A 13815-nucleotide genomic window follows, 5' to 3' on the forward strand; every position below is an offset into this window, starting at 1 on the left:
GGGGGCACAGTCATCTTTTGTGATTTATATATATATTTCACAGTTATTTTGATACACTGGTCATATATTTAAAACACTGATCACATTTTTGCATTGATAGTTTTTTGATTTACATTCGGATTTAGGTGACATCTGGAGCTGAGCGGTTGCAAGCAGCAGTGGAGTGAAGAGAAAGAGAAGGTATCACTCTTCTAGCTCTTCTATCTGTTCACCGGTACTCGTGTGTACTGACGTGTTATTGTGTCTGCTTTAACCCACAAATTAGCAAAAATGAGTATGAAACAGACATCGTTAGAAAGTTTCCTTGGGAAGAAAAAAGGCCCAGTGAACAGACAGAAGAAGAGCCTTCAACATCAAAGAAACATGCAACTTTTAACAGACAATACCATGAGTCCTATTTGAAATATGGATTTATCGGGACAGGTGATTCCCACGCACTAAAACCGCTCTGCATAGTTTGCGGCGAGAAGCTCTCTAATGAGGCAATGAAACCTTCAAAACTGCTTCGCCACTTGACCGCCAAGCACCCTGGCATAAAAGACAAGCCCCTGGAGTATTTTGAAAGAAAAAAACTGGAGCACGAAGCACAGAAGATATTTATGAGGGCCACCACATCAATAAAGGAGAATGCACTGAGAGCATCATATTTGGTGGCTAACCGCATTGCTAAGGCTAAAAAGCCATTTACTATTGGTGAAGAATTGATCTTGCCCACCACTAAAGACATTTGCCGTGAACTTCTAGGAGAGTCTGCTGTGGAAAAGATAGCACATGTGCCTTTGTCAGCTAGCACTGTGACTAGGCGCATTGAAGAAATAGCCGAAGACATTGAGGCACAATTGTTGGAGAGGATTAATACATCACCGTGGTATGCACTCCAGGTTGACGAATCTACAGATATCGACAACAAGGCACTACTACTTGTTTATGTGCGATATCTATATCAGGAGGATGTGCATGAGGATTTGTTATGTGCACTATCTTTGCCAACCAACACCACAGGAGCAGAACTGTTCAAGTCACTGGATCGTTATATATCAGAAAAACTGAAATGGTCCTTTTGTGTCAGCATATGCACAGACGGAGCTGCTGCCATGACCGGACGACTGTCTGGTTTAACTGCTCGGATTAAGGAGGTTGCACCTGAGAGTGAATCTACGCATTGTCTCATTCACAGGGAAATGCTGGCAAGCCGAAAAATGTCACCGGAATTTAACAGCGTATTGATGGATGTCGTTAAAGTTATTAACCACATCAAAGCACATGCACTTAACTCACGCCTGTTTGAGCAGCTTTGTGAGGAGATGGACGCAGAGTACAGATGCCTTCTCTTATACACAGAAATAAGATGGTTATCCAGAGGAAAATCGCTAACCAGAGTATTTGAATTACGAGAGCCATTGCAAAGATTTCTCTCAGAAAAGAAGTCACCGCTGGCAGCACATTTCAGTGACAAGGTATGGGTCGCAAAACTGGCTTACCTGTGTGACATATTCAGCCTGCTCAATGAACTCAATCTGGGCCTTCAGGGGAAAATGACAACTGTTTTCAAGTTGTCAGACAAAGTAGCTGCATTTAAAGCCAAACTGGAGTTGTGGGGACGGCGCGTGAACAGAGGCATTTTGGACATGTTTCAGACATTAGCAGGGATTGTAGGCGAGACTGAGCTTGAACATTCATTCTGCCAGTTGTTGCACGATCACCTGTCTTTGCTTTTAAAAGAGTTTGAGCGCTACTTCCCAACCACAAAAGACCCACGAACTGGTAAGGAATGGATCCGCGACCCATTTGCCAACAAATCAGGCGAATCTAGCATGTCTATGCAAGAAGAAGAACAACTGCTGGAGATTGCAAATGACAGTGGCCTTAAAACTACGTTCGAGCCAACAACTCTGCCGGTGTTATGGATTAAAGTCATGGCGGAATACCCTGAGATTGCCACCACAGCACTTAAATCCCTATTGCCATTTCCGACAACCAATCTGTGTGAAGCGGGGTTTTCTGCGGTGACAGCAACCAAAACAAAACAACGGAATAAACTGGACATAAGCAACACACTTCGGGTGTCATTGTCTCCTATTACCCCCAGATGGAACCGTCTCGTTGCAAAGAAACAAGCTCAGGGTTCTCATTGATTTGGCATTCTAGTGAGTTAAATAAAATAAATCACTTTATATTCATTTTTTGGTGTAGCTGTATTTTATTTTGAAGGCATGTTTAAATACAATTAAATTAAAATTATTAAATCAAAACAAGCGGGCCACGGAAAAATTATCAAACATTTACCGGTCCACGGCGATAAAAAGGTTGGGGAGCACTGATTTAAAGGACCACCTGATCTCCTTATATGACTCATTGTCACCACGCTCCTCCTGCCTTCATTTAATTGCTGACAGGTGATGCATCGGTGACACAGATTCCCAACAACGACACAGAAACAGGGAGTCAACCAATGTGTCCTATACAAGCGTACCCTCCTAAATTTTCCTATATGGGTTGGGTCATTAAAAAATGTCTAGCCGTAGCAACATAGCGTCTGGCAAGACAGGTCTCCCATCTATTGAAACCCAGATCTTATTCTGATTCTTCACAAAACCTGCTCTGAAAAACACCTCCCGTTCACTTTCGAGGACTTCCCCTTGCAAATTATTGCTCTCTTCCCAGGTATTAGCAACAGACAACAAAAGGCTTGTAAAACATCATTTTCAGAATTATTTGAGAAGCCTATGTTCAATGTGCAAGACCTTAGAGTGCTATCTCTTCTGCTTATCACATCCACTCTTATGTGCTGCACATTTTACAACCTCTATTTCAGCAACAACTGTAATGCTTCCAAAAGGTTCATTATATAAGTACCATCTTGGATATGGGAGCCAGATGAGGCCATGAAACCCCTCTGGGACCACAACTATCCAAAATCATGTACCATGCCCAACCCATATTGGCTATCAGTGTAGATGGTGATTTTCAAATTGCTAGAGGCATGACAGGCTCAAGTAAGGACAATCAGTCTGGCTACATGTGCAGAGATTACATTGCACAAACAGGAGGTTTCCACTACACCTTCTAAGATGCAGACAGCATACGCTACTTTCAAAGTCCCTCATTCATCTCTTAAACAAGAGCAGTCAACAAAAAACATACAATGGGACTCTTCCAGAGGGTTGTCTTGAATGTCAGGTTTAGGCTCGGTACACAATTCTGTGACATCAAGACAATCATGGTCAATTCCATCATCATTTTCATCAGTAACAGGCAAAGGCAGCAGTATTAAGGCTCTTACACCTTTTCAAAGTAATGGTATCTGCTGCAAGAATGAGCTATTCATACTTGGTGAGCCTACTATGGGGGTCATTCCGACCCCGGCGGGCGGCGGGCACCGCCCGCCGGGCGGAGACCGCCAGAAGACCGCACCGCGGTCAAATGACCACGGCGGTCATTCTGACTTTCCCGCTGGACCGGAGGGCGACCGCCAAAAGGCCGCCCGCCGGCCCAGCAGGAAAGACCCAGCAACGATGAAGCCGGCTCCGAATGGAGCCGGCGGAGTTGCTGGGGTGCGACGGGTGCAGTGGCACCTGTCGCGATTTTCAGTGTCTGCCAAGCAGACACTGAAAATCTTGCTGGGGCCCTGTTAGGGGGCCCCTGCACTGCCCATGCCAGTGGCATGGGCAGTGCAGGGGCCCCCAGGGGCCCCACGACACCTGTTCCCGCCAGCCTCTTCCTGGCGGTTTACAGGCTGGCGGGAAGGGGGTCGGAATCCCCATGGCAGCGCTGCTTGCAGCACCGCCATGGAGGATTCCTTTGGCCAGGGGAAAACCAGCGGGAAACCGCCGGTTTCCCTTTTCTGACCGCGGCTTTACTGCCGCGGTCAGAATTGGCCAGGAAGCACCGCCAGCCTGTTGGCGGTGCTTCCGTGGTCGTTGGCCCTGGCGGTCAATGACCGCCAGGGTCAGAATGACCCCCTATGTGTCATGTGTTGTGTTTGCAGGCGGGTGAGCAGCATGGGGAACCATAACTACAACCACTACGATATCCTCAACTTTTCAGAATGTTGATACCAACTGCGGTCACTGCCTTTAGGCAACCCAGGAGTGCTATGGCTACTGGGTCAAAAGTGACAGAAAAGTAGGTGACAAGACGTTTATAATTTCCATGGGTCTGTGTAAGCATAGACAGCAAGCACCCATCACTTTAATTTCAGTGCAAGATAAAATCCTTATTATAGACAGGCATTTCTAGAGCTGGGGCATGACAGAGACTTTCAGCTTGAGAAGGGCACTCATTCATTTGTTGTCCCAAGGTAGCTGATCAGACACATCTTTGTGTATAAGCATCTGGAGAGACTTTGGGGGTCATTACGACCCTGACAGTCGGTGTAATAGTGGTGGTAGTACCACCAACAGGCTGGCGGTACATACTGCCACTATTATGACATTGGCGGTTTGGCCAAAGCCAAACCTCCAAGTTAACACACCGACCGCCACAGCGGTAACGACCGCCGGGCTGGAGACTATAGTCTCCAGCCCGGCGGCCGTTCATGGCATTTTGACCCCGCTCACTGCCATGGTTTCTGTACTGCCACGAAAACCATGGCCATAGGCACTATCAGTGCCAAGGAATTCCTTCCCCCGCACTGATAGGGGGTCTCCCCCGCCCCCCTCCTCAGAGTCCTCCCCCTCCCGACCCCCCTGACTTATACACACATACATGCACATACATACACACCTATGCACACATGCATTCCCACATTCACACATGCATGCATACATTCATACACACACACAGCAACACTCACTAACATACATCCAGGTACACACGCAATCACACAACACAACATGCACATACACACACACTCATTCATGCACATACGCATTACACCCGCATACATGCATTCAAACACAGTCACACACACACCCACACAACACCCTCCACCCCCTCTCCTGTTGGAGAACCTGATGTAGTGAATCCTAGTTCGTTTTAATAGGAACACAGGAGTTAGCTTAGCCCGTGGCTTGTAGACTTGTGCCCCCGTCACCTAGAGACTTTTAACCTACCTAGCTTGCTCTGTCTTAGCCCATTTAATTTTTTCTTTCTTCTAAGATGGCTGCCTTGTTTATAGTTAGGCCACTTGCTATGGGTAACATTATCAGTGTCACCGCGCCAAGGCGTCAAGATCAAGCACTAAAGACAAACAAACAGCAGGTGTTCACACTTAGGGATTTTCCCTTCCTATACTTTCGAGGGATTGTTGATATTAATTGCCGTCCCAAGCATGTCTGTTATCTATTGTTTAGGAACACACCTACATCAGGGGACCTTGTAGATCTGTATAAATACATCACACTTTAGACAGATAATCAGAGGGATTCCGACCAGAGGGCATCACCACCATCACTGATACCGATGCTGCAGTTGTCTTGACGCTGACCCAGTCTTTGTGTCTCTGCGGAGTCTGAGATAGAGACCTCATTCCAAGGTAACGAGGGTTGGGGGCTCCTCTCATGGACATGGCATTGGCAGATTAGGTTTAACAAACCCAGCTCTCCTTTAGGTAGGAGGTTAGGCCTTTCACATTAGGGTATTAGGGCATATTACATCTCATATATCATTTTTATGTATTGCAAGATGGTGGGGGTCTTTGTAATAATGACTCTCGTCTTCACAATTCTGTTTCTTGCATTTTTTATTATCCTAATCATTGCAGCCCATGCAACTTATCGCAAATTGCAGTTATGTTAAATAAAAACTATTGTAACCATACTGCATCTGTGTCATTGCCTGTGTTTGTATGAGACATGATATATCTGTGAGAAAAGGGTAATCTCCGTTTAACCACGACACTCCCTGAGAAATCTTATTCTCGAGTCCATGCGTAACGGCTGCCATAAATCACCTTCTACTATTGTGTTTCTGGTGAGGTGCTGCTAGTAAGCCGGTAAGGTTGGGACAACAGTTGCGACTTGTTGTAGGAAAGATGTAGTCGCTTACAAACAAAAGTACTGTCATCCTAAACCAGTAGTCTTGCCCAGAGCAAGTGTCCAAACTAAGACACTGACTTACCCTCTTGCAGAGGGTCCTTTGGCAGGAGACGGGACGCGGCGCTGCTGCCAGCAGCAGCTTTCAGCAGCAAAACATCATCAGGCCGTATAATGGCTCATGATACGGTCGGCGGCGTTTTGCTGGCGTGGTGCTGCTGCTGGCAGCAGTGCCACTTTACCGATGTCCGCCGCCATGACCATAACCGGAATTCCGCCACCCTTCTGCCGGAATTCCGGCTACGGTCATAATTAGGTGGACCGTCTATAGCCACGGCGACAGTATGTTGGCAGCCATCGTCATGGCAGTAGGCGGCATTCGACGCCAATCTTATAATGAGGGTCTTTGTCACTAGGGAAATGTTGGGAAGCCACTGATGTCCGTAGCTTATCATTCCCAGAAATATACTGACTTCTCTTTGAGTTGTGGGAAGATACATTTTCACTAAGGAAACAATTCTCTCTAGATATACTTTTCTACAGGACTTCCTCTAGCAATACTGCAGTTTAGTTTGAGGACTGAGTTGCATGGTCACTTCAAGGTTTCCATATTATTTCTCAATATCTGATTGAGCATTTTGAGGTCTTTGCATTTGCATATTTTGCATGTGGATCACATTCATATTTGGCATTTAACTATCAATTGGATTTTGATTAGGATTTAACCTACATTGCCGCGTCCAGTGGCCCACCTTATTACAATTATGATACAGAGTAGTCTTTTTCAACATTGCTATGTAAATCCCTAAATTCCGGTCACTTGGCATTCCTCATGCTCTACACTGTAGGACACCATTCCCATTGTGCATCATCTGACCACCACCATGATAACCAACTCCCTGCATTCCTGCACCAACACCAGGTCTATAACCTGAGTTTGCCACGTATAGGTCTTTCTGACATCCCTGCTGTGCTAACTTTGTCTGAACCACCATGAATTTCTCTTTGATCCTATTCTATTTGGCTTCCAAATCATCACTGCAATATTTTGCATACCGCAAAATTTTGTTTGAACGATTCGACAGCTAACAAATTACAGTCTGCTTAATTTGAAAGCTAATATCCGGGTGAAAATCAAAACTGAAATGAGACACAAAATTACTGAGATTTCCTCTTTCAAGAGTTTTGATCCACTATTCTGATGAAAAGCCTGTATTAGTCTCTCATAATAAGCATGTATAGATTCTTTAGACTTTTGGGTGGTTCCTGCTATTTTCAACCAAATCAATCTCTTTCTGTGGAACCTTGGTTTTCAAAAAGTTAATCACATGATTATATTTATCCCTAACAAAAGGGGCTTCCCTTGAGTAACTCTCAGTGGTTATTTGGTCAGCCACTGCACCAATATTTTGTACTCAGCAGGGACCTACAATATCAAAGAAAGTATTAAAATCCTCTCAAAGCACCTTTGATATTTTCACAAACCACTTACCCTGAGTGCACCATAGGCCAGAATTTTCTCTCAGTTTTGGAAATGTATTTGTAAATGTGAAATGATTACCATGATTCCAGGGTACATGCACACATCCACACCATGCACTTCTCTCAAAATGTAAGCTTTGACCTCTGTGTCACTTTAGACACCCTCCCCATCTGGTCCTCCAATGTCATCTTTCTACTTCTTTCTCTTTTCTTTCCAACCCATCAATCTTTCATCTTTTGAAAATCACACCACCACTGGGTGTTGCCAACTAATTCCCATAGCTGTAATTTTAGTCCAGGCTTTCACATTATCTTGAGAGATTCCTCACTTATGAACATCGTGAAATGATTTCTTAGATTTTCACTTTTGGACAAATGAACCCCAATCTCTGTGGCTATTCCCTTCAAACCAGCATGAGTCTCACAAGCATGCCTGGCAGCTTCTATGCACAGGAACAAAAGTTGTTCCTCATCATACTGAGCTATAAGATCCAACTCAAGACTTCTTTTTTTTCAAACTCTGTCTTTACTTTCAGTGCCCTTGAAGGGGTCTCCATCTCCAGAGTTTTGTGGCTCAGCACTTTTCTTAATTTCTGCAACAGGCACACTCACAAAGGGAGTTGCTCCTGTTTGGGTCATCCTCCTATGATCAAGGTAGCACCATCACTTGGTGTCGTGGGAGCTGTTGTAACTGTGGACGTACCTTATGTTGTGATAATGACAGCAGTACTCATGCCTCGTAACGGTGGACCTTGGTACCATGTGGAGGAAAATGCAAGCACTCTTAATGCCCTTGATCTCATTTGACTGTGTGACCAATATACTTAACGTGTGGCGTGCCCTCATTGACAGGTATTCTTACATCATCACTAAACAGAGCTCTCAATTTCTTAAAAGCATTCAGCTTTACTCTGAATGCAGTGCAACACGGAATCAATAAAGCTTCAATTGAAATAACGTGCACTTCTCAGCAAATCACAATGCAATACACAGGTCCCAGACTGAGCTCTTTCTCATGCTGCTGCTGCATCGATCTCCAGCTCCTGCCGCTGTATCGCTCTCCAGCCCTTAATTGCCTTTTGTTGTGCCTCGCCTTAGATCGTGTTTTCTTTCTTAACTCTGCTCAGCTCTTCACTCTGCTTTCTCTCCCATTTTTATAATGCATTTCTATTGCTTTGCTATTGTTTTCTTTTGCTTTTCTATTGTCTTTCCAGTGGTCTTCTATTGCTTTTCTATTGTGTTTCCATTGGTCCTCAATTGCTTTCTATTGTTTTTCCATTGGCTTTCTATGCTTTTTCTTCAATCACTTCATTCCCCTCCCGCACCACTGCCACCTATTTCTCCCTCCCACCAAGCCCTGCCTACCTTCTCCCAGCGCTTCTCCCAGGGCCTACTTAACAGAGGCCGCAGTGCGACCCTATTAAGCAAGTCCCAGACCCAGCTCTTCCTTCTGCTGTTGCATCGATCTCCAGCTCCAACATCGATCTCTTACCCTCATTCACCTCTTGTTGGGCCTCGCCCTATGACTGTTTTCTCCCTGAACTCTGCTCAGCTCTTTACTCTGTTTTCTCTGCGGTTTTTATATCACATTTCTATATTTTCTCTATTGCATTTCTAGTGTTTTCTATCATTTTTATATTGTATTTCTATTGTCTTTCTGTTGGTCTTTGTAAGGAAATGCCTCCTTGGCATGGTTACCACCTGACTTTTTGCCTTTGCTGATGCTAAGTTATGATTTGAAAGTGTGCTGGGACCCTGCTACCCAGGCCCCAGCACCAGTGTTCTTTCCCTAAACTGTACCTTTCTCTCCACAATTGGCACAACCCTGGCACTCAGGTAAGTCCCTTGTAACTGGTACCCCTGGTACCAAGGGCCCTGATGCCAGGGAAGGTTTCTAAGGGCTGCAGCATGTTTTATGCCACCCTAGGGACCCCTCACTCAGCACATACACACTGCTTCACAGCTTGTGTGTGCTGGTGGGGAGAAAATGACTAAGTCGACATGGCACTCCCCTTAGAGTGCCATGCCAACCTCACAATGCCTGTGGCATAGGTAAGTCACCCCTCTAGCACGCCTTACAGCCCTAAGTCGGAGTGCACTATACCACAGGTGAGGGCATATGTGCATGAGCACTATGCCCCTATAGTGTCTAAGCAAAACCTTAGACATTGTAAGTGTAGGGTAGCCATAAGAGTATATAGCCTGGGAGTCTGTTAAACTTGAACTCCACAGCACCATAATGGCTACACTGAAAACTAGGAAGTTTGGTATCAAACTTCTCAGCACAATAAATACACACTGTACACTTTATTGTAAGATACACCCAGAGGGCATCTTAGAGATGCCCCCTGAAAACATACCCGACTTCCAGTGTTGGCTGACTAGTTTTTGCCAGCCTGCCACACACCAAACATGTTGCTGGCCACATGGGGAGAGTGCCTTTGTCACTCTGTGGCCAGGAACAAAGCCTGTACTGGGTGGAGGTGCTTCTCGCCTCCCCCTGCAGGAACTGTAACACCTGGCGTGAGCCTCAAAGGCTCACCCCCTTTGTTACAGAGCCACAGGGCATCCCAGCTAGTGGAGATGCACGCCCCTCCGGCCACTGCCCCCACTTTTGCCGGCAAGGCTGGAGGAGATCATGAGAAAAACAAGGAGGAGTCACCCCCCAGTCAGGACAGCCCCTAAAGGTGTCCTGAGCTGAGGTGACTCTTACTTAGAAATCCTCCATCTTGTAGAAAGAGGATTCCCCCAATAGGATTAGGGATGTGTCCCCCTCCCCACAGGGTGGAGGCACAAAGAGGGTGTAGCCACCCTCAAGGACAGTAGCCGTTGGCTACTGCCCTCCCAGACCTAAACACACCCCTAAATTCAGTATTTAGGGGCCCCCAGAACCGAGGAAGATAGATTCCTGCAACCTAAAGAAGAAGAAGGACTGCTGACCTGAAGCCCTGCAGTGAAGATGGAGACGACAACTGATTTGGCCCCAGCCCCACCGACCCGTCTCCCTACTTCGACGAAAACTGCAACAGCGACGCATCCAACAGGGACCAGCGACCTCTGAAGCCTCAGAGGACTGCCCTGCATCTAAATGACCAAGAAGCTCCCGAGAACAGCGGCCCTTTTCAACAAACTGCAACTTTCTGCAACAAAGAAGCAACTTTAAAGACCCCACGTTTCCCGGCGGAAGCGTGAGACTTTCCACTCTGCACTCGACGCCCCCGGCTCGACCTGCGGAAAACAAACACCTCAGGGAGGACTCCCCGGCGACTGCGAGCCCGTGAGTAGCCAGAGTTGACCCCCTTGAGCCCCCACAGCGACGCCTGCAGAGGAAATCCAGAGGTTCCCCCTGACCGCGACTGCCTGTAACAAGGGACCAGATGCCTGGAACCAACACTACACCTGCAGACCCCAGGACCTGAAGGAACCGAACTCCAGTGCAGGAACGACCCCCAGGCAACCCTCTGCCTAGCCCAGATGGTGGTTACCCTGAGGAGCCTCCCCCTGTACCTGCCTACATCGTTGAAGAGACCCCCCCCGCATTGCTTTCGATACAAAACCCGACACCTGTTTGCACTCTGCACCTGGCCACCCCTGTACCGCTGAGGGTGTACTTTCTGTGCCTGCTTGTGTCCCCCTGGTGCCCTACAAAACCCCCCTGGTCTGCCCTCCGTGGACACAGGTACTTATCTGCTGGCAGATTGGAACCGGGGCACCCCAGTTTCCATAGAAGCCTATGTGTTTTGGGCACCTCTTTGACCTCTGCACCTGACCGGCCCTGAGCTGCTGGTGTGGTAACTTTGGAGTTGCCTTGAACCCCCAACGGTGGGCTACCATGGACCCAACTTTGAACCCTGTAAGTGTTTTACTTACCTGTGAACTTAACATTTACTTACCTCCCCAGGAACTGTTGATTTCTGCACTGTGTCCACTTTTAAAATAGCTTATTGCCATTTTTGTCAAAACTGTGCATGCTATTGTGATTATTCAAAGTTCCTAGAATACCTGAGTGAAATACCTTTCATTTGAAGTATTACTTGTAAATCTTGAACCTGGGGTTCTTAAAATCAACTAAGAAAATATATTTTTCTATATAAAAACCTATTGGCCTGGAGTAAGTCTTTGAGTGTGTGTTCCTCATTTATTGCCTGTGTGTGTACAACAAATGCTTAACACTACCCTCTGATAAGCCTACTGCTCGGCCACACTACCACAAAACAGAGCATTAGAATTATCTCTTTTTGCCACTATCTTACCTCTAAGGAAAGCCCTTAGATTCTGTGCACACTATTTCTTACTTTGAAATAGTACATACAGAGCCAACTTCCTACAGTCTTCTATTGGTATTCTATTATTTTTATTTTGGTCTTCTATTGCTTTTCTATTGTTATTCCATTGGTTTACTATTGCTTTTTCCCCATCACTTCATTTTCCTCCTGCACCTATGCTGCCTGTTTCATGCCTCCAGTGCCCCCCCTCCCAGGACCTACTTAATGGAGGCTGCAAGTGCGGCCACGCAGCAGACGTGTGCAGCAGGTGTGCAGTGGGCATGCCACTGGTGCGCCAAAGGCAAGCCCGTCTGCACCTGTCCGCGTCCGAACTTCACCCAGAGCCAGGACCCCTGGGCCATGGCCCACACGCAGGTACGACACTGCTTTCCTCTGTACTCTGAACACTGAACGCCCCAGTGAACACTGTTGCCACGCCGCACCACACTCTAAGGTGGGACTGTTCTCCTGCAGCAGCGGCACGTTCTCCTTCACTGGCACACCCACCATCACATTGAGGAGCACCGTCACGTTGCAGAGAACCATGCCAACCTCTCGCCACACGACACCAGAAGCAATCCACCAACTCCACTGCCTACTGCCCAACACGTGTTCTATTTGTAAGCTCTCTACCGAGTTATGTGACCTCTTCACCACCCTCACACCTGATATCGGGGGTCATTACGACCTTGGAGGGCGGCTACCGCCGCCCGCCAAGCGGTAACCGCCATGCGGCCGCCAATGCGGCCGCACTCCCGCGGCCCCCATTACGACATCCCCGCTGGACCGGCGGGCGCAAACCAAGTTTGCGACCGCTGGCCCAGCGGGGATGAGGCCGCAACATAGGAGCCGGCTCCTAATGCAGCCGGCAGTGTTGCGGCCGTGCGACGGGTGCAGTAGCACCCATCGCGCTTTTCACTGTCTGCTATGCAGACATTAAAAAGCTGGCCGGGGACCTGTTAGGGGGCCCCAGGACACCCCTTACCGCCAGCCTCTTCCTGGCGGTGCAAACCACCAGAAACAGGCTGGCGGTAGGGGTGTCATAATCCCCAGGGCAGCGCTGCCCTGGCGGATTATCACCACCGGGGCTAAAACGGCGGGAAACCGCCGGCCCCGGCTGTGCGACCGCGGCGCTAATGCTGTGGTCGTAATGAGGGCCTCCGTACCGCCAGCCTGTTGGCGGTACGGACGCTACATTACCCCTGGCGGTCTCTGACCGCCAGGGTCGTAATGACCCCCATCGTCTTTTTCATTGAGACCTGGATCAACTCTTCATCCGCCCCGACAGTGCCACAGTGACTCCCGACAGACATAAAATTACTAACCAGGACTACACCAACAAGCCAGAAGGAGGAATAGACATCATCTACAAGGAAGCCCTACATTGCACCACCGACAATACCACCTACCCCATTGGATACCTCAACTTCAAGCTCCACACGGACAGCAAGATAACCATCAGAGGCACCCGTGCATACTGAACCCTGGGCCACTCTCCAGATTCAGCAACATCACTGCAGACTTCATTGCGCCTCTCGCCCTGGACTCTAAAGACTACATCTTCCCCAGTGACCTCAACGTTCACCTTGACAACCCCATTAAGAACTCCCCCCACCTCCTCAACAGTATGAACAGCCTTGGACTGACCCAATTCATATGTGACCCCACACACACCACAGGTCACATGCTGGTCCCCATTTTCACATTCAGCAACTGCACCACTACATCATCCACTTCAGCATCTCCAGCCCCACATGCCTCCACCAAGAAGGCATGCACCCCCCACTGCAGCTGGAGCAAGTTTTCAGGGACCCACTCAACAGACTCTCTCAACAACTCCAACCCAGCTGTAGGAAGCTGGCCTGGTGTGTGGTGAGCACATATGGTGTTATCACCTTATACCAGGTCCAGATATCCCCTATTAGTGAGGTGTAGATAATGTCTAGACAGCCAGGGCTCTCTAGAGGTAGCTGTGGATGAGCAGACAAGACTTATCTAGGAGACATGCAAAGCTTATGCAATGCCACTGTAGTCACACAGCACTTAAACACATGAATGAACCACACAGTGTTACAAAATAAAGGTACTTTATT

The 13815-nt window shown here is 47.7% G+C and overlaps 1 protein-coding gene across 1 annotated transcript; it reads left to right on the plus strand.

Moving 5' to 3' along the window:
- Positions 1-485: 485 nt before the first annotated feature.
- LOC138256007 (SCAN domain-containing protein 3-like) lies at positions 486-2135 on the plus strand. The gene has a single exon (XM_069205849.1). It carries the CDS (start codon positions 486-488, stop codon positions 2133-2135), a length of 1650 nt encoding a protein of 549 aa, XP_069061950.1.
- Positions 2136-13815: the final 11680 nt, after the last annotated feature.

The sequence above is a fragment of the Pleurodeles waltl genome, chromosome 1_2 (genome assembly GCF_031143425.1).
Source record: "Pleurodeles waltl isolate 20211129_DDA chromosome 1_2, aPleWal1.hap1.20221129, whole genome shotgun sequence".
In the NCBI taxonomy this organism is placed as follows: Eukaryota; Metazoa; Chordata; class Amphibia; order Caudata; family Salamandridae; genus Pleurodeles; species Pleurodeles waltl.